At 39.7% G+C, this 20,823-nt stretch overlaps 1 protein-coding gene across 1 annotated transcript in view; it reads right to left on the bottom strand.

The window, feature by feature from the left end:
- MICU3 (mitochondrial calcium uptake family member 3) overlaps window positions 1-20,246 on the bottom strand; it is a 58,555-nt gene extending 38,309 nt beyond the window's left edge. The window contains 5 exon segments of the mRNA XM_050896453.1: window positions 1,371-1,449; window positions 2,885-2,916; window positions 6,907-7,060; window positions 19,966-20,099; window positions 20,102-20,246. Coding sequence (XP_050752410.1) covers window positions 1,371-1,449; window positions 2,885-2,916; window positions 6,907-7,060; window positions 19,966-20,099; window positions 20,102-20,246 — 544 coding nt within the window.
- Between the last annotated feature and the right edge of the window lie 577 nt (window positions 20,247-20,823).

Raw genomic sequence — 20,823 nt, 5'->3', positions numbered from 1 at the left:
AAGACCCATCATCTTTTCTTCTATTATCTATAAAATGGGATAATGGAACTCACTTTTTCATAAAGCATGCTGAAAAGCTATGTAAGTGCTAAAGTTTATTACTAATTTTACCAGCTTATTACACCAGTTTTGAGACCTCTTACTTCCATCAACTTCTGTAGAATTTCACTGGCAGAAAATATTACTGGAGTAAGATATTGTTGAATCAAGACTGCACGTTGCAGACATTTTATTACAGACTTAATAAGCAACATCCAGATATTTTTTTTTAAACCGATAATGTATTGATTTAACAGATTCTGAAGCTGAATTTTTATGTAATTAGTATGTCAAAAGTCAGCTGTTCTGACTATATAGAGAGCAGGCTAGAGCAAGGAAACACAAGGAAACACAGTGCAAAGATGTGCCATTTTCTGCCTCTCTGGAATTCTGGCTGCAGACTCAGGATAAAAAGTGAGTGCCTCCACGCACTAGAGGTTTAAGCCCAGGACCCTCCTCTGAGAGTAGGTGCATACTTACTCCTTTAATAAATTTGAGCTGCATTTGAATTAGATGCATCAATTACATGCACACATTTGATCGGAATTTTGTTGCTGGCATGCTTATTTTAAACTTTCACAAAATGTCTTTATTTTATAGCAAGTACTTGTGGCTGCTTTTAAAAATATTTAGAACGCTTCACCAGACTTTTGCCATTCTGAATACAAGCAAAGGAATATGTGGATTATTTATCATAAATAGCTTTTAAATGTCTGTATACAAGCCATCATAGTTTTTTTTTTTCCTGTGTTTTTTGTTTCTGAAGTGATAGAGCTTATTAAGAAAAAAAAAAAAAAAAAAGAGGAGACCAGGAGTGGCTCTTGGCTCTTCCTTTACCAATAGTGTGAGTTTTAAAAGCTATCAAAGCCCTCATCTGCAGAATTTAAAGGGATATATAGCATTTCTGCCACTGTCTCTTTGTGTTGTGAAGAAAATGGTTATTCAGTGATAGAAGATACCATTACTGTCTTTAAAAATAATCACATCACTGAATCTATTAAAAAAGTAGAGAGATACTGTGTCTTCATTAGAATATTCTATCTATGGTCTATAGATCATTCTTCATTACAACAAACTGAACTTGAAACATTCAACATCAGTTTAACAAACTCTAAGATATCAATTCACTTAAAGAGGCTAGCTGTAAGATGGCATGATTAAAACACTGTAGAGACTAAAGGGAACTCTTCAATGATGTAAAATGTAGAAAGCAACAAATACTTTTTATTTTTCTGAATATGTGACTCAGATTGAAGTACAACATCACTTTAGCCACAATAAATTACAACAAGCGATAATTTGGTTCAGCAAAACAAATTCTTATCCCTCACCTTTCTCATTAAGATTGCGGAAAAGTTTGGATGATCCTTTCCAAACTGGTGGTGTCTCCATAAGGATCTGGTTCAGTTCCTAAAAAATAAGATTTAAAAAAGATGAAAGTATATATTTAAATATTGAATGAAGTAGTTAACAGATTAGGAGTAAATGCTAAGAAATCAATATAAAAGACAAGGAACTGCATGCAAATCGACCAGTTAATGTAACTTCAGTGTACCACAATGACTTTGGAAGTACTCAAGCACATATATAAATTTTGCACACGATTATTCCAAGAATTGCTCATCTGCATGGTTACTAAGTGTTTGCAGAGTTGGAGAGAGACATGTAACATATTTGTTGCTGAAATGACTCACCACTGCTCATATTCACTGAAGCCAAGAATAAGTTCCCCTGGATTTCAGTAAGGTTTGCATACAAGCGCCAAGCAACTGTTCTTTTAAAACCTGAACTACAGCAAACTTCACCCATTGTGCTGGTTTTGGCTGGGGCAGAGTTAATTTTCTTCATAGTAGCTTGTATGGGCCTACGTTTTGGATTTGTGATGAAACAGTGTTGATAACGCAGGGATGTTTTTGTTATTGCTGAGCAGTGCTTACACAGAGTCAAGGCCTTTGCTGCCTCTCACCCCACCCCACCAGCGAGGAGGCTGGGGGTGCACAAGAAGCTGGGAGGGGACACAGCCGGGACAGCTGACCCCAACTGACCAAAGGGATATTCCATACCATATGATGTCATGCTCAGCATATAAAGCTGGGGGAAGAAGAAGGAAGGGGGGAACGTTCAGAATGATGGCATTTGTCTTGCCAAGTAACAGTTACATGTGATGGAGCCCTGCTTCCCTGGAGATGGCTGAACACCTGCCTGCCGATGGGAAGTAGTGAATGAATTCCTTCTTTTGCTTTGCTTGCGTGGCTTTTGCTTTGCCTATCAAACTGTCTTTATCTCAACCTATGAGTTTTACTTTTTTTTTTTCCTGTTTCTGTCCCCCATCCTGCTGGGGGGGTGGTGAGCAAGCAGCTGTGTGGTGCTTAGTTGCTGGCTGGGGTTAAACCACGATACCCATGAATATGAATGTACTTTACTTAAAATACAGGGATAAGGACAGAGTCTTTTTGCAGTTGTACAAATGTTAAAAAAAAAAAAAAGGGGCACTTAAACATCACAAAAGGTAAAGAGTGGCATAAGTATTTCAGGCAGTTTTGGATACACCTGTTACACTTAGACACTAAAGAAAGTCAGATACGTGCTGAGGAAGGAACTGACAGAGGCTTGAGAAAGTCAGTAAATCCAACTAACAGACACAGCTGCTCAAGTATCTTTGAGATTCTGGATTCAGCCGAGTCTGAAGTGACAAAACCGAAGAAATTAGTCTTTTTTTTTTTTAAAAATAAAGATTAAAAAACTCCCTTATTTCTCCTGTGACTCTAAGGTTACATCATGAAAGAACGTAACTGTATCAAAATCTATGGCTATAAGACAGCACAGCACAGGAATTATTGCCCACCTGCTTTGAAAGGGATCGCCACTTTTTAGCACCTGCAACAAAAGACAAAGTTATGAATGCACAGAATTTAGTTATGCCAATGTGGTGTCATAAAAATCAGACTGCATCTATACTGTGTTTTCTACCCAAAGAAGAGGTATTTTCCCTACTTCATGAGGATAATCTTCAACCTGGTTCCAAAACATTCTCTTTATGTTATTAAAAAAATAATTAGCTTAATACATACCTAAACTCCTAACTTTAAAGAACCAATTCAGATGTATAGCTTTTGATCCAGCTCTGCTTCAGTGAGAGAAAAGACTTTCTACCTCCAAAATACACCATTAAAACACTAAACAGGAAATAGAGGGCATTCATGTTAACCTGTGGTATCAATATTCTGAAATGATTATTTAGTAGCAGTAGTATTACAATGCAGATTGTAGGGAGACCTGGATTCTGGCCCTTGCTTCAGGGACTACTCATACCTTTTAAAGCAAATACAGAAAAAAATCCTTGAAATTACACCAGGTGCTAAGACTCCCTTCAGCCAGTCCTAATAACTCAGATTCATGCTTCCTTTTACAGCCTCTGTCAGGCTCAATTTTTTCTAAGTAGTTTTAACAGAGGAGCTGAAGAGGGCCTCCAGTTCAGAACTGGAACTGCTCGTTAACACTGAAAACTGATGAGTAAGACTGAGCAGATGCTTTCTTCCTAACACCTTACATGACAGGCTCCAGGAGCAGAGAAAGATACTCGCATTCGACAACGGTCGTCCACAACCATCCAAGAATTCAAAACTTGAGGTTCATCACCACCCTCTCAAGACAAACATTTGCACATATTCGATATTAAGATAAAGCACTGTGAATATCAGAATTCACAAAGGTACAAAAAGTATCATAGTATGTGGTCAAATCCATAACTTTTTGGTTGATAAAGCCTCATTTTTATAGAGCAGAACATTCTGTGGTATTAGAAATCCCTTCCTCATGGTGAACTCCATGCTCCATTAAATAATTATCATGATACAGAAGCTAGTCACTATGGTCTTTCATTAGTTCATGGTTAGAAACTCACTGCAATTTTAGTTTTACATCTTGGTAAAGGTTAGCACCAAGACTGTCCGCAAATCCCACTCTAACTATGGTGGAGTTATATCAAACAACATCATAACATGAGCTAACAGATTTTCATATACTTTTCAGTTTAATTTTTTAATGTCAATTAAAGTCTTGTCTCAAAATACTAAATAAAACCCCCAAAACCAACCTCATTTGCCATACAAATCGATACAAGTTTATGCCTACCATAACAAACTTGGGGAATAAATATATCTAACTTTCCAATCCAATAATTTAAGTCTCCTACATTATACATAGATTTTCTTTCTAGATAAGCAAGTGAAGATTTACGTGTATATACATACTTCTTTCTTACAGCTCAGTATTGGGCTAAAATTAACTATAGTAAGAGCTAAAGGGAACAAAATATATTTCTTCTTCTCTTAATTGGCTTTCTAAACATATATTCAGATGATAAAAATGTATCAAGCATCACTGTTAAAAATATTATTTTTTCCCAAATGAAAGTCTATACCATAAAGGCAGCAGCAACAAGTTAATTATAGCATGTATTTTATATTTTTTATAATAACTGCCTGGAGTCAAAAGTTACATTTTATAAAAGAAAATACACTCTTACCATATTAGTTAGTGTTTAATCAAAAAAGGAAGTGAACACCCTCTTGACTTTTGTAGGGTTTACAAGATTTCCAGAGTAAATCAATCACAATAGACGCATTCACTCCATCACAAATCTCATTCAGGTCTAGTATTATTAGCTTTTCTATAAAGCAGACATAAAGAGCTACTATTATTACTCTTCAAAGGGCATTTTTGCTTTTTGACAAAACTCAAGACCTTTCTAGTCTTCATCCATAAAAACACCCAGGTGTATGTTCTTTTTTTTCCTGCAAAATATAGATGTTCTAGTGTGTCAGCCTGAATGGACCCAATTATTTACAACTTGCAACTTATTTACAAAATGATCAAAAAATACAAAATAAGATGTTTAGAATGTATTATTTTATTCAGAAAAATACCTTCCTAAAAATTACTACCTTCAATAGAGCAAGACAGAAAATTAAGACTTGCCCAAACAGACAAAGTGGTACTTTGACAAAGCTGCAGTACAAAGGTTAAAATTAACATAGTCAGAGATCAGAAGCTGGAAGTGGTAATCTGCAGGTCATCTACTTCATCTGTAACTTCCTACTTGCCAGCCTTCTGTCCAAATGTCCCAGACAATATGACTTCCACTATAATGAAGTCATCCACTTCTACGTAGTTACAGCCTCTTACACTATCCCTTAAAATAATTATCTCAGTCATGTAATCTCTGACACTAGTCTGTAAAACTAAAGGACATCCAAGTTAGTTTTGCTTTCAGTCTCAGAGATGAACTGGATGCACAGGAAGGATTTTGATACAAACAAGGTTTGCTACACTGAACTCAGAAGGGTGCCTCACTATTCAACTCCAGATCTCTTCCCCTTTGGCGTGAGATGAACAGAATGTCCTTGTGAGCTTAACGCTTTTTGGTTTGGTTTGGTTTTTAAAATCTGAATACTTGCTGTGTAGGAAGCACAAATTTCATTAGCATGGAAAAATCTTAATAGCAAACCATACATACAGTGTGGTCAAACGAGTCAAACTGTCATAAAATGGAGTTAAAACAAAATGTTTAACTGATGTCCAGTATGTGGCATAAATCCTTCATGACAATACATGGTGAAACCCAATTCCACAGTAACAAAAAAAGGAAGACTTGGAGATCTGGGACGAGGAAGTAGACATAAAGTGCTGATGTGTATTTGTATTAACTTCTGTGATAATGAATCTGCTTCCTCTCTTTTAACTGCAGAGCAAAAACAGAGAATGAAAATTTGCTTTCTGGTAAGAGTTTCAAAGTTTTGCAAGTTTTCATCATGTAAGCTCTATCTTCTGTCTTCATTGTTACAATGAGATTATATCTTTATTCAAAAGTTATAGAAGTTTTGATCACTGATGTGCCATGGCTGAACTCTTTCCTCTTGTTTCATTACTGTTAAGAGAACAAAGGGGAAAAATCTAACATCTGCACAGAGCTTTAAGCTCTCCTCTGACTGTTTTAGCTGCTTTTGACTGTTCTCTATACTAGCTTTGTGGTGTAGACTTTAGGAAGAAAGACCTAAGGTGAGTTATTATACATGTCACACCTGAGCAAAGATATTCACTTTCCCCAGAAGTGTGCTGCTACCAATGCACTGCAAGCCTGAGGGCCAGGAAATCAAACTAGATCAGAAATGGATCACCTTACTATTTAGTCACTCTTTGATACTTAAAGCAAAAATTTTACAATAAGTGAACTAAAGTTGATAGTTTATTTTTCATTAATTTAATTAACACATAGTGCTAACTCTGGCAACTTTTAAGTGTAGAAAGTGGATCCCCTGGGGGACTGAAACTCTTACTCAAAGCATGTTATTCAGAAAGCCATGATATGGTTATAAAATCTCTGTAGGGCAAAAAAAACCCAACATGATAGCAGATGACAATTTAAGATGGCAAAAACTGCGAAACAATGTTATCCTAAATTATTTAGAGAACTCATATCTTGCCTGTCTATTTACACAGAAACTATACAGAGGAGGAAGCACGAGTTTTACAGCAATACTGGCCTGCTCAGAAAGAAACCATAACTGTAACTGTGTCAATGCAAATGGTACAAATGAACTTCTTGTCCTTCATGGCTGTTGAGCTGTCTGTGACCTCTAAGACAAGAACGTTTAACTAATGACTAGTATACAGATGTTTACAATCTAATAACAATCAGGATACTGACTGTATGCACTTGGATACTGTTAAAAATAAAATTCTGGAAGATGCAGTACCTTTTTACCACAATCAGAAACAGAAGTAGTAATCAAAAGCAAATGGAAAAATAACATACACCACTGGCATTTTCCCTAGCAATTTTATCAATATAAAACTCCTGCTTACGTTTGGGTTCATCATTTGTGACAGCCTGAATGAAGTCATATGGAGTCATATATAGCTGTCCTTCAAATTCTAAACTGGCAAACCTACGAAATCGTTGCTCCCGAGGAGTTGCATAAAGGTGTAAATCTTCAAGGTCTGATCTGTTATCTGTAACCTTCAAAGACAGAAGGAAACAATTTTAATGTATGAAAAAAGTTTTGGTTTACAATTGCCACTGCCATTCACCATAAAGAAACTGTCAATGATAATTCGTGATAATTCATAAAGTCAAATGCATCCAAATATTTTTGTATGGTAAGAGCTGAAACTACAATCAGGATTTCACTGCTATCATTTTCAGTCTTCCACAATTTTAGCAATAAATCTTTATGCATTGAAATCATTGACACAATCCAAGCTCAGAATAAAAAAAAAAAAAAGAAAAAAAAAAGAGAACTCAGGCTCTTGAATCAGAAAAAGGGGCAACTTTAACTCAAGGAAGTCCGTATAACTTCAGCAGTCAGACTTTAAATTCTGCTAAAATTATTTCAGTTGTCTGACATTTCCAGAAAAGAATAGAAGAATACTTTTTTTATATTGCTTCTTAGTGTAGAGTGTAGCTCCATAATATACTCCAGTGTAAATCTTCTTCGGATACTGCTATTTCAAGTATACAATGCAATTAAAGCTACCATACTTGGGGGAACAGAAGAAGAGAAGAGCATAATTATTCCTCCAGAGTTATGGAAGTACTATATGGCATTAAGTTCACACCTCATGAGAGTTTATAGATGTCAGGAGTTTCTGGTATATTTACCATCCAGCTGATTTACATGTCAACTTAGTGGTACAAAATTGTAAGCGTTCTAAATTATTACATCTCTGTGTTACACTGTCAAACCTTTTAACAGAAAATATGCTACAGCTATCTGAAGACTTTTTTTAGCCCATAATGAGGCAAGCTCCTCTGTGGAATCAGTATCCTGAAGAAAATGTGAGTATCTAACATTTTTTCAGAGACGAAAAAACCAAGCCCAAACTGTTTCATAAAAGGAAGAGCAATGATATAGCTAACTTCTCCCAGTATGTTAAAATAGGAATGCAGCATCTTATCAATGACATATCCCAAGCTGCCATTGTCCTCACTATTCTTGTCATTTCATACAGTATCCCTAAAATTCTCCAGCTGTCAAACTAAGGAAAGGCAACAAGTAGCACGTGGTTTTACTAATGTTTAGGTTTTCTTTTAACAACTAAGAAAACAGCCAAATACATTTTGTTTTTCAGAGAAGCATCTAAACACAAAGAGAAGTTGGGAGATGTTTGCAGTTGCCGCCCGCTAAGAGATAACAGTCCTCAACTACAAATGGAAATGGGTTTTCCAAAACCTTTCTAAGAATAGGTTTCAAATTTCAGCAATTAGAAGCAAAGGCACATTTATATCAGGCAGTCAAAAACCTGGGCTCACCTTCCTTCTGCTTTCCAAACAACATCCTTAAAAAATAAAATATTAGTAAGACTACTGCAGTGAAACAAAATTTTATGGCCTCAGTTGTAACTAGGAGATTAAATTATGTTTGTAAAATAGACACATCAAAAATGAATGTGTCTAGAAGAGGTCAAACACTTTCTATCTGGGAAAAAAAAACCAAACAGAAAATCACATGTATAAACACAATGTAACAGAAGACTTGCAATTTCTTGATTTTATATATGGGAGTCTTAGTACTTCAATACTTTATCTAGGACATTTTAACCAGCCTTCTAGAAGGAAAAAAAGGCTATTGACCGTGCAGTTCTCTTTCTGGACTGTCTCTAGTCTTTTTGAAATTATTGCTTTGATTGGGTGTGAAAGTGTTTCGTTTCAATGGAAAAAACTGTCACCGAAAGTAAGAATAACAGAAATGCTTACACAATCTTTTAATTTTCAGTAGACTGCTTTACATACAAATATTCTGCACTTCTGCCTGAGAAGTAGCTTTAAATCTGGTCTTTGTGTTTATCATTTTCAAATGATTACCAAATTAAATATGGGGAGGAAAAAAATAAAATCTAACAGCCAGACCTACAAACTCACCTTAGAATGACAGAAAAAAGCTGAATTCTCTTCTGACATACTCACACGCAAGCCAAAATATTTCTATCCTATCTCACTGTTTGAATGTTATGGTCTTACTGATCCTTCAGCAGTCCAGTGGCATTCAAGCTATGCCCTCATGTGGGATTTACACGACTCAATTGTTTTGGTAGAGCTTGTAGTGACATAATTGATTATCCCTGTATTTGAAGTTTAATAATCTATCATATTTTTGATACATATGTTATTTTATCACTATTGCAAACATGCTTTTGAATACATGCAGGTTGTAAGCATGAGTAATAAAGCAATATTTCTGCAAAGTCAATTTTCAGAAAAGAAACTGCTTCAAGGCCATATTACACATGCAGTATGTATAATCGATTGTAATCAGTCATAATCAATCATACATAATCAGGAGAATCTGTAGATATGTATCACTCAAGAAATATCATCTTAGTTTTGCTCACTGTTAGTATTTGGAGAGCATGTTGAGATTCTTTGCTCTCAAGAAATTCACACTATCTATCTCAGGTACTGCTGCTTAATATTTCGCTTGAGACACTTAGAAAAGCATTTGCTAAATTCTCAGACATATTTCAACATTATCTTAAGTACTCTATGCTACTATAACATACTACAAACATGGAATTTTCAAGACACGCTTAACTTAACTCATGTCAGTACTCAGGTCTGCTAAACGTTAATTTCTGCCTCATTTTAGCAAATCTACAGTTTCCCTCTGGCTATATAGCAATGCCAATATTTCGCGCTCTGGCTCAAAGTCATTGTAACCTGATATGAATACAACCTGCCACCAAAAAGAGCAGTACCTCCCTAAAGGCTCAATACCCTGCGTGCCCTTGCTCTGGCACTTTATGTTCATTTTTCCAAGCGTCAAACTGGGTAAGTGAACTGGTCTGAATGAGAACTTCTGTTTTGGTGGTGGTACTTTTTAGCCAGATAAATGCCTGGATCTACCCCACAAGAACAGTGATTTGTTTCAAAACCTAGGGCACAGGAACTTGCAGCTTATGGAAAAGAAAATATCACCTGTTCCAGCAGCAAGCTCCACCTATTTCAAGTTAAAATGAGGGGAAAACTGCAAGCTTAAGCATAATTTTATTCCAAGGAATAAAAATACCACTTTATTTTGAACTTTGTGGTTTTATCCGAAAGAATCAAAACAAGTTGTTTCTGCTATTGATCCAACATGAATTCAAACAAATGTACCCAGGGCTTAACACGTATTAGATCACTGGTCCATACACTAAATGTCCAAATAAAAGCAAGGTTTGGCTACAGAAGACTCCAGGCACACACCTCAGCAAACTGACAAATATAAACATCTTTGGGAATAATACTATTCTTTGTCCAAATTTCTTGTTCATAGCTTTCCTTCTTCTATTACTGCTTATCAATTTATGTAACATACAGCAGCTTTAAGTGTCTTGCATAAAAGCTGTAATTATTAGGAACTAATCAATACGCTAATCAAAAGCCAAGCCATTCTAAAGTATGACCTCAATTCACACCTCTTCAGGCATTCATTTAAGAAATTTGTCTCAACACATAATGATGAAATGTCTCCTGTTTTCCCCAACATTATCAGATCATAATCCAGTGAGGCAAGTATGAGAATCTCAGTGACACCAATTGCTCTCAATTGATTTATTTCATATTTATGCCCAGGTTAGGCAATCTTACTGTAGCAGCATTAGTATCAAATCCAATGGACACATGTACAAGATACAGAAAGTAGATGTTGAATACCTTAGGGAAGGTACTGTTGGTGAAGGAGTGAACAGGATTCAATAAGATTCCAATTTCTATTTGAAGTTTCAAGAGCTTATCCAGACTAAATCTCTCTGTAATTATCAACAATCTTCAAAAACTTTCATGAAAGTACATCTCTTTGACAAACAAAAGAGGGGAGATTTTTTTATGCTTCTGTTTACTAATCCTCTTGGCAATCCTGCCTACTAATTACTATGATCTTGTATCATGTTATGGTTCTCTGCCTTTTAAAAACTGGACACAGCCATTTCCTTCAAGCAGAATGTCACGAATCTCCCAATAGCAGTATTATCTTAATTTTCAGCGTAGCAGGTTACCTCTGGTTTACCTGCATATGTACACTGACCTACTTTGTTATTAGAACTCTTAGAGGAAAAAAAAGCGCCACAGCTGAAACCAAGAATCTAGCTGGTAGCCAGAATTTCCACCCTTCCAACTTCACAACTCATGAAGTAAATAAAAAGAGGCAAGACTGAAGCTCTTCAGCACTCACGAGCAATATATTATCTTTTCCCTATTCTCAAAAAATCTAAGCGTTAATAGTTGTAATCAAACAGCTCATGGTTATCATCCTTCTGCCCTTCCTCCTGCAAACTCTGGTACCTTGCTGGTCCGTATTTCACCTCCCACTCCTGTGTCCTCCTGTGCCATACCCTTGCAGAACGATTGCAGAGGGAACACAGCACCTTTTTGGGGTGCTGCTATGCATGGTCTTGGCTTCCATCTGCCTTCTGCAAAACCAAGAACAGAGACTGTGTGGCTCTTCTAAGCTCAGTTTAAATCAGCTGAAGAGAAAAAATGATCTTGGCCTATTATCTTGCTGTTCCCTAACACAGAAATGTATATACGCATACCTCATTCTCACACAGAGGAGACACTTCAAAGCACTTTCTAAAATGGATTAAATGGATTCAGCACTTATATGCAAACTACCACCAGGCAAAGAAACGGAGGGAAACATTTCCCATAAAGTCCATTTTAGCATCAGCTTATCAAAACAAGGTAAGTAAAAATTAAATTGAAGACCAAATAGTAATTTGGCAGGCTACTTCTCTGAATGGAGAGTATCACTTTTCAATTATGTGTGCTTCCATTGTAAATCTATGCTACAAAGGTATTACAAACAGCCTACAATATCTGGAAACAGCCTCAAAAGTTTCAAATCTATTATGCAAATGAAAATGTGATGATAATGCTCTCTCACTAACATATTTCAAGGACAATATAATTCCTAAAACCTATTTTCTAGAAGTACTGTATTTAGAGAGGGCCATCTAAAGCTACAATACCACCACCACGTGTCTCACAGAATAGTAGTCCTTTAGATGAAGGTCTTTGTTACGGACACTCAACATTTTTCAGTCAATCAACTTTGAAAGCATTCCTTGCAGAACCTCTTTTAGAGTGATACCCCTCTGTATTTTCTCCTTCTATTCACAACAAAAACTTGAGTGAAGAAAATCTAGGCTTTCTATCAAGCAAAATTAGCGTCCAAAACCCATTCCCATTTTGGGTTCATCTTTCAGGTACCGTGTCTATTGATGGAGACAAGTCAAAATGCCCTGAAAGTCTGGTGCTCTCACCAAAGGTTTCCACGTATTACTTGAACTTCCTTGAAGCATGGGCTAATCTCCATTTCTGGTCCCATGTTTGTCTTACTGGCTCTCTTACCTCAGAGATATGGTCTGTCTGAATAAGGTATAACATGAATTAACCTGTATGGCCTTCCAGTGAAATCCATGCAATAACTCTACATTGCCATAAGATGGCCTAACACAGGACACGAGCTCACAGTGTGACATTAAAATAACTAAAGTTTTGCAGTAGTTATGACCCCAAACTATCTGAAAATATCAATAAATGGTAACGATATGGCTCAGGTTCAGCGGAAGTAAAATGCAGAAGATAAAACATGACACCGTTACCCTTTCTATTAAAAAAACGCAGAGGAAATGTTCTTTGCCAAGTGTTAGTCTCGTATACATTGTCAGTAATTCAGAAGTTTTATTCTGTGGCAAAAGATCTAGTTTTCCCATAGAGACAAGCTTAAATGCCAGATACAGAATTTCTCACTTGAAAATTAGAAAAACTGATGCCTACAAGCTCATAAAGCTCTGCAAAAGTAATCTGCAAGAATCCACTATCAAAATCCAGAACAATACTGCAACTCCCAGATTCTGAGACTATCTGCAAATAATGCACAATATTTTACAAAACAAATAGGTAAAAATATACATCCTGCACGTGCATGCATATGAGGCAAAAAGCTCCAACAGTATCACATAAAAAACCCACAACTTTGCTGTGTTCCAAGTCAAATCAGTGTTCTCTTGCTTTTTCCAACTGAGATAAAGGTGTGACTATTTTAGCTGAAGAAGCCAACATTTACTACTAAAAGCACCTTTTGCTTGCAGTCAAAAATATGTTCTGTTACAGTAGTTTAATCTTTAACTAATTTATTTCAAGTGAGTGAGTTTCTTTGAATTTTTGCTTGCAAAGTAATCTGTCTTCCATCAATGAGAATCTGTGCAAATTATTAAAATAAAAAGGTTTTCAAAGCAATGCTGTTCCTTACTTCCTTCGTTTATATTTTACTTCAGGCTTATTTAATATGCTCCCATGTAGATAAAAGTAGCACAATTTTGTTTTCATGCTGGGTGGCCAAAAGGTTAAACGTCAAGTTCCCAGTGTGGGAAAATCCCAAAGCAGACAAAATTGTTTTGATGCTTACTGAAGTTATATTTCTAGCAGACTACTTAGATGTAGTACAGCCAACAATTCTGTTAGTTGATCCCGCTTCACTGAGATAAGGACATTATTATATTAAAATATTTACAAGCATAGGAAGCTGGAATGTGTTTAAAATGCTGTAAAAAGGGCCCTGTTCAAATACAATTCTGTTACAGGAAATCCTTGGGGTAACAATGTTTATCTGTAAGCACAGCTATTCCAGAAATCCTCCAAAGTAAGTATCATGCTACAATATTCTCCAACAGTCCTTCTGACATTAGTTTCACATGGAAGTTACTTAACTTCTAGCAGTTCTTCAGGAAGATTTAGTCAGTGTGTATAGCCTGCTATACACGTCCATATGCTTCACTGCCTGCAAGACTAAAACATACTAGTAGCTGGATCTGTGTCCCAAACATGTCATCATCCTTTTTTAACATCTTGAGGAACACAGAATTAATGCTGAGAGGTAAACCTTCCTTTTCCTTCAGCATGGCTCTCACTACAGCTGGCTGGCAAGCAGTATCCTTCTCAGGATGATGACAACGAGGAGCTTCAGATGTCATCAGCCAAAGAGCAAACCATCTTCCTACATTTGGCAATTGACCTATGACATGAAATGCACAATGCTTATGAAAAAAGGTTAGCTACAAGTGGTTCTTGTAAAAACAATGCTTTACGCACCCCTTGGAACAGCATCCTCTTTGAGCACGCAGGACAGTCTCCTCCCTAGGGGAGTTTGCCTTACTTTTTGGAGTTAAAGTCTTGTTCTTCATTTCACAGAGATGGAAATACACGATGTAATCCACTTAGAAATGCGCTGCTACAAATAAACTTGACCTTTTGAGTATTTTCACAAAGAGAGAGTTTGACAGTACTGCTGAGGTACTAGGAAAAAACCTCTGGAAACATCCGAAGTATGCAGCTTCCTTCTCCTGGAAATGAATGTGCCTTCAAGAAATGTGATAAAGTACATATTCTGTGTCTCTCTCTCCCTGCCTCCCTTTTAATTCCTAAATCACCTCTGAAGGAAGTGATTCTCAGAGAATATTTTGTGAAAATAAGAGAGACCTGGAGTTCACTACCTTTACACAATGACAACATGATTACAGAAAAGATCTCTTTGGAGTGCAAAGAGGCATCACTGGTATTTCCAAGACCATTTTAATAAGCTTTACAAATGACACTGGAATTTTGGAAGTAAGGAACGTGGAAGCAAGGAACTAGAAGACAAATATTAATTCCTTTGAGGAATTCTGAGACTGGACTATGTTTTTCTAAAATTGTTATGTTTCTCTGAAAAAACATGATACACAGCTGTTCTGACAAGATAAATACTTCATGAGCAGTATGTTGGATCAGGGCTCTTCTTGGGTCAGTACTGTTCTCAGTTGCCAGTACAGAGAACCTGTATCAAAATAACTGTTCTTTCAAAGAGTCTCCTGCTCTGCATAAGCATCTCCTAGACTTTAAAGGAGCTGTCTGTTAGTAGAGCTCTCCCAATCTTCCCCAAAACCTTCAGACACAAAACCAGCAGCTCTGAATGCACAATTTTACTTTGGTTCGGAAATGGTATGTGGCAACAACCCTGGAATTAACACTGTGTCCAAGATTTTGCTCCAGGTAATCACACATAAAGCCCTGGTCCTCAGGACTAGAATTATTCTTAGAAAGCATCTGGGAAAAGGGAATCCTGTAGGGAGCTTAGCTTCATGCTGCTTCTGTTAACAAATCTTACTCTCTACCAGAACACCTCCAATGATATGCTTGGTCAAGCAAGTATTTTTTTGTACTGACCACATGAGATTTGTCTGTTCAAAAAGTTTGCCACACCACTGATTCCATGTTGGTGACACACATCATAGCTTACTTGACTTCTAGCAAACAGCATCTTCTTACTCACCTGTACATAAATTCACAGATCTGTTGCTCATCAGGTTTCATGCAGTAAGAGTTTCACAGAACAGGATAGAAAGATCTGCAGACCATTCTGACACTCTGTTTCTCTAGGAGACTCAAACATAGTTTTTTTCAGTTACCCTCAAATGGTGTACCTCATTTCTGAACTGGCCAAGAATGGGAAAGTGTCCCGTCAACATCTGTGCAATCATCAGTGTTAGTCCTGGAATCTAAAAGCCCTTTTAAAACATATTGGTTCCATAAAAACTAGAGCATCAGTAGATACTAGATGACAGCAGTAGGACAAAGCAACTAATTATCAAGGTATATATGATAACCTTATATTCTTAAATATTCCATCACTACTGCCAAGCATTACTTGGAGTCAGTGATAGAATCTGAAGAAAAGTAACCTGTAGGGATACTTTTCTGGGCCCAGCACAACTCTCAAGATACTTTCACAGGCCACATGAACATTATCTGGAAGCAGGTGACCTGCAAGAAGAAAGTTGTTCTTCAAAAGTCAAGACATAAACTAGGTTAACCCCCCTTTTTTAGTATTTAGGGGGATCAGAAACCTATTCTGCTGTCTGCTGGAGCTGCCTAGATGAAACAAGAAGGCCATTCCACTTATTACGCTTTTACAAAAATTCATCTCAAGAAATAAGAAAGACATGTGGCAATTCAAGACTAGGTACATGTACTGGTTTTGGCTGGGATAGTTAACTTTCTTCACAGTAGCTGGTGTGATGCTATGTTTTGGATTTGTGACCACAACAGTGTTGATAACGCAGGGATGTTTCAGCTATTGCTGAGCAGTGCTTGCACAGTGTCAAGACTTGTTCCACTTCTCACGTTGTCCCACCAGCAAGTAGGCTGGGGGTGTACAAGAAGTTGGGAGAGGACACAGCTGGGACAGCTGACTCCAGCTGACCAACGGGATATCCCATAACATATGATATCGTGCTCAGCAATAAAGGCTTTGGGGAAAAAGGAGGAAGGGGAGGGACATTCAGAGTTAAGGTGTTTGTCTTCCAAAGTCACCATTACGCGTGAGGGAGCTCTGCTTTCCTGGAGATGGCTGAACACCTGCCTGCCGATGGGAAGTGGTGAATGAACTCCTTCTTTTGCTTTGCTTGCTCACACGGCTTTTGCTTTACCTGTTAAACTGTCTTTATCTCAACCCATGAGTTTACTCGCTTTCAGCCTTTCAATTCTCTCCCCAGTCCCACTGTGGGGGGGTGAGTGGCTATGTGGGGCTGCGTGGTGGCTGCTGGCCAGGGTTAAACCCCAACAATATGGATGAGACAGCCATAGCTATCTTGAATACTCTTGAACACTCTGAATACCTGAATACTTTACATTGTGATACTGTTTTCAGTTATAAACTTACTACGCGCTAACCATTAAAAATGACATCCATTGTCAATTTATGTTTCAGAATGGATTTATTTTGAATGGAACCAAAAACTATGGGAGGAGATAGATTTTGTTTTGCCCACGTTAGAACATTTTTAATTTTTTTTAAGAATCTCCAGCAATTCCACGTTTTAAAGGAAAGGATTTCAGGTTTTGCAAGGGCTGGTCACTTTAGTGTCAGGACTGGGGTTTTTTAGTGGTTGTTCTGTTAAGAAGTAAATAAGTTATGAGCCTCTGCAAACCCTCAGCCAAAAATACTCATTTTGTTAGTGAAGTCCCCCAAAATTTCAACCTGCTACATGGTCATTCCAGGTCAGAGTCCCAGGGGTGACGCAAGAAACATTCACTGTAACTGCTTCTACCAGCTGCTGTAGATCTCTATAGCAAGACATTGAGAGCAGAGACACCACCTGCTTCTTGCTTCCAATGATCCAAGTAAATAGCATCTGGGAAAAGCATCCTGCTGGAGGGAAGATTAAGGAAGAAGCATGCAAACAGAAATATTAAGATCAAGTAGAAAAGTTTGGATTGGATGGAAGGAGAAAAAAAAAAAAATGTTGGATGATTTGCCTTGTGGAATGAAAAGCAGGCTGAGACTGGAAATGAAATGGGGAGCTAGGGGAACAGGAAAGTGGGGGAAGGACAAACCTAGAAAGCCCCAGAAAATGGTGTCACTTTGTGCATCAGGAATAAAGGAGAAACGTCTTTGACTCCTCCTTGAGCTTCCAAAAGCAGCTGGAGAGGATCCCAAGATACTTGAGCCTCATCATTCTTTGTTGGTCAGTACATGACAGAATCTCAAAAACCTCCTAGCAAAACGTGCATCACATTTCCATTAAACTCATCTATACAGAAACTGCAGGTTATCGTTCTCCAGCCATTACTCTAAGCACACTTTGCAGTAGATCCAAAAGCTCCAACCTTGATCCTAATAACACTGACACTTACATGACTTTTCATGACAGAATTTTCTACTTCAAACGTTATTATGTTTTTTAAACTGTTAACCACTATTAAGGTTGTAAGCTCAGCACTTAAAATTAGGAATTAAAAAAGTTATTGTCACTCGGGCAACATTAATTCAGCCTTCAAATAAAGGACGTTACAATACAATACCACTGCAGAATACCATGAATACCATTCAATGCAGTTTGAACACAGTATTTGCACCCTTCTTCCCCCTCGAAGACACCTCTGGAGGTGTTTTAGAAACCTGTAATGAAGGAGTTGGTGCTCATCACAGGTCTAGAGGGCAATCATAAATGGAGTACAGATCGCAGATGGAGCTCATGGTCAAACTACTCTTGGTAGTTCACCAGCTAGATCTGGTATCAAACTATGGTCTTTCTCCATTGCCATACAAGCCCTTCTGCAGCACGACAGACAATAATAAAAAAAGCACAGGAACCCACTACCTCAGATCAAAAATTCCACAGCTATTTGATCCTCATTTTTGGGGGGGCTTCAATTGAAAGGATACTTTTTCAGGAATACTGAGCGCTCAGATCTGCAATTTGAAATCAATGAGACCATTTGTTCAAAAATAAAAAATTGCAACATAAAGCTAGTATTCTGAAATGTCAGTCTGTGCATTTAGTCTGGTCACACAAACCAAGTGGACATATTTCAAGTTAATCTTTCAAATTTTCTGCTATGCAAATGGAAAACCGAATTAATTAGAGCCCTTTTCCACACAGGAGCATGGTGTTTGTCTTTGAAAAATAGTCTATGTATACACAGAAGACACATTTTATACTTTTTTTATTTTACATTGATTCAAATATAACCTTAATTCTGACTTTGCAACCTCAATGCTTTTATAGTGATGTGTGTGAAAATTCATAATTACACATCACACTAAATATATTGACTTTTCAAGGATGCAGCAGCCATATTTCCCTTGAAAGAAGACTGAGAATTAAGACCGGCGAAGTAGAAAAATGTAAAGTTCTGTCAAATCAAAACAGTATGAAAGGCTGAAAGAGTTTGTCTTTGGTCCTCTGTGCCATAGTAACACACTCAAGACAACAAGTACATGAATAATCAAAAATACCTGGCTCAACTTCCCTTCATAAAGGATGCTGCCAACAGAATCTGCCTTTCGGCTAACAACTCAGGGCAAAAGGGCTAACAACATTCATACTTAAGTCCAAGGTCTCCGTTACAAAAATGCAGATCCTCTTCCCAAACATATTATAAGATAAACTTGATCTACAGAAAGCAGGCCGTTTGCACCACTAATTTCCAGTTTTAGCAGATACCATACTGACAAACTGCCTAATCACGGCTCTTGACATTTTAAAAAATACCTAATTTTTTAATGAAAAAAACCCTATCATTACCATATGTTATGTACGCCACGGTGCAGGAGTTTCTCCCTATCACAGGAACCTTCATTTTCCAGGTTCATGTCAACTGTTTTTTGTTATCCGTGGTTAGTCAAACAATGTTTCCACTGAATTAGTCCAACCGAAGCGTTACTTGTTTGCACCAAGTGCTACGCTACCACTTCTTATGAAGCTCTGCATAAATCTTTCACTTTACAGAAAATTTTATATTAAAAAGATAATTGTCCTAAATATAAAGAAGACGAACACAGGTATTGCACTATCAGTAGCGGTTCCATTTGCAAAATAATATTTTCTACTAAAGAAAAAGAAAGGTTTGATTAGGACAGCTCCAGAGATGAAAAGCAGAGTACGACGCACAGGGTTCACATTTTGGGGCGCAGCGAAGGCGTGCCAACGCCCGCTGCCTACCACGACGCTTCAGTGACAGCTCTTCTCTCCCGATGGAGGACGGGTGACAAGCTCCTGCCTCTGCCCTCGCCTCCCGGGGGACCTGCCCGCGCAGGCGGCCTCGCCTCCCAGCCCAGGGGCCAGCTCCACGCAGGGTCACCTCTGCGCGACAGCCCGGGGACCGGCTCCGCCGCCGCCGGCCGCCGCCTCGCAGAGACGTTTCCACAGCGAAAGGGCGGGGAGCGACGTTCCTCCATCCCCGCCGGCTCCGGCCGGTTCCCCAGGCAGCTGACAGCGCCCGGCGGGGCCCCCGGCACGCCGAGCCGCCCCGCCGAGCACGGCACCGAGCGAGGGCCGCGGTGAGAAGGCGAGAGGCCGCCGGGCCGTTAGGCGGGAGGGGGGCGGCGCGCACACACCTACCGTCTCCTTGGCAGCGGCCGCCACGGGGATGGGGAGCAGCGCCCGGGCCCCGCCCGGCTCGGCGGCTGCCGGCTCCCGGGAGGGCTCCCGCCGCCGCTCGGACAGCCGGTACCCCACGTACCCGGCGAGAGCCCCCCCGCCGCCCAGCCCAGCTCCCGCCGCCACCGCCTCAGCCCCGCCGCCCCGGCCCCGCCGCCGGCCCACAGCCGCCGCGCCGGCTGCGCGCCGGGCGCGGGGCCCAAGCGGCGGCGCCACCGCAGGAGGGTGCGCAGGGCGGCCATGGCCGCCGCTCCGCCCTAGCGACCGGCGGACGGAGCCCCCGGGGGTGCCGGCAGAAGCCTCGCGAGAAGCGGGGAAGGGGTGGGGAAGCGAGAGGCCCCCTCCAGTCCCCGCCCCGCGCCACCTGCCCCGCCGCGCCGCTACCGCCGGCCGGCCCGCCGCCACGGCTCTGCACCCTGGCTGGCGGCACACCCCCCCCCCCGCCTCCCCTCGCAGCCCACCGGCGAGGCTGGAGGCACCGGCTCCCGCCGTGGTTGCGGCAGGCGGCGCCCCCGCCGGGGTGCCCGAGGGGCGGCCGTGGGGCGCGCGCGGCTCGGGACAGGCAGCAGCAGGCAGCAGGACGGCTTCTGCCTGCGGCGGGCTGCAGCCAAGGTAGGGGAGATACGAGGTGGTTTGACCAAATACGGAGAACAGGCACGGCGCTGAATCCGGGCAGTTTAAGCCGAAGTGCCTGGGAAGGGCGATGCGTGGAAACTGCCGTGACTGGGGACGCAGCTCGTGCGTGGGCCTCGCTGCAGTTTGGCACGCAGACCGTGTGCCATCTGTGCTCAGTAACGTGCTCCAGAGCCTAACCCTGTG

Source organism: Gymnogyps californianus, chromosome 4 (assembly GCF_018139145.2).
Source record: "Gymnogyps californianus isolate 813 chromosome 4, ASM1813914v2, whole genome shotgun sequence".
In the NCBI taxonomy this organism is placed as follows: domain Eukaryota; kingdom Metazoa; phylum Chordata; class Aves; order Accipitriformes; family Cathartidae; genus Gymnogyps; species Gymnogyps californianus.
The sequence above is the reverse complement of the archived record's forward strand: the minus strand, read 5'-3'. Positions and strand labels throughout refer to the sequence as shown.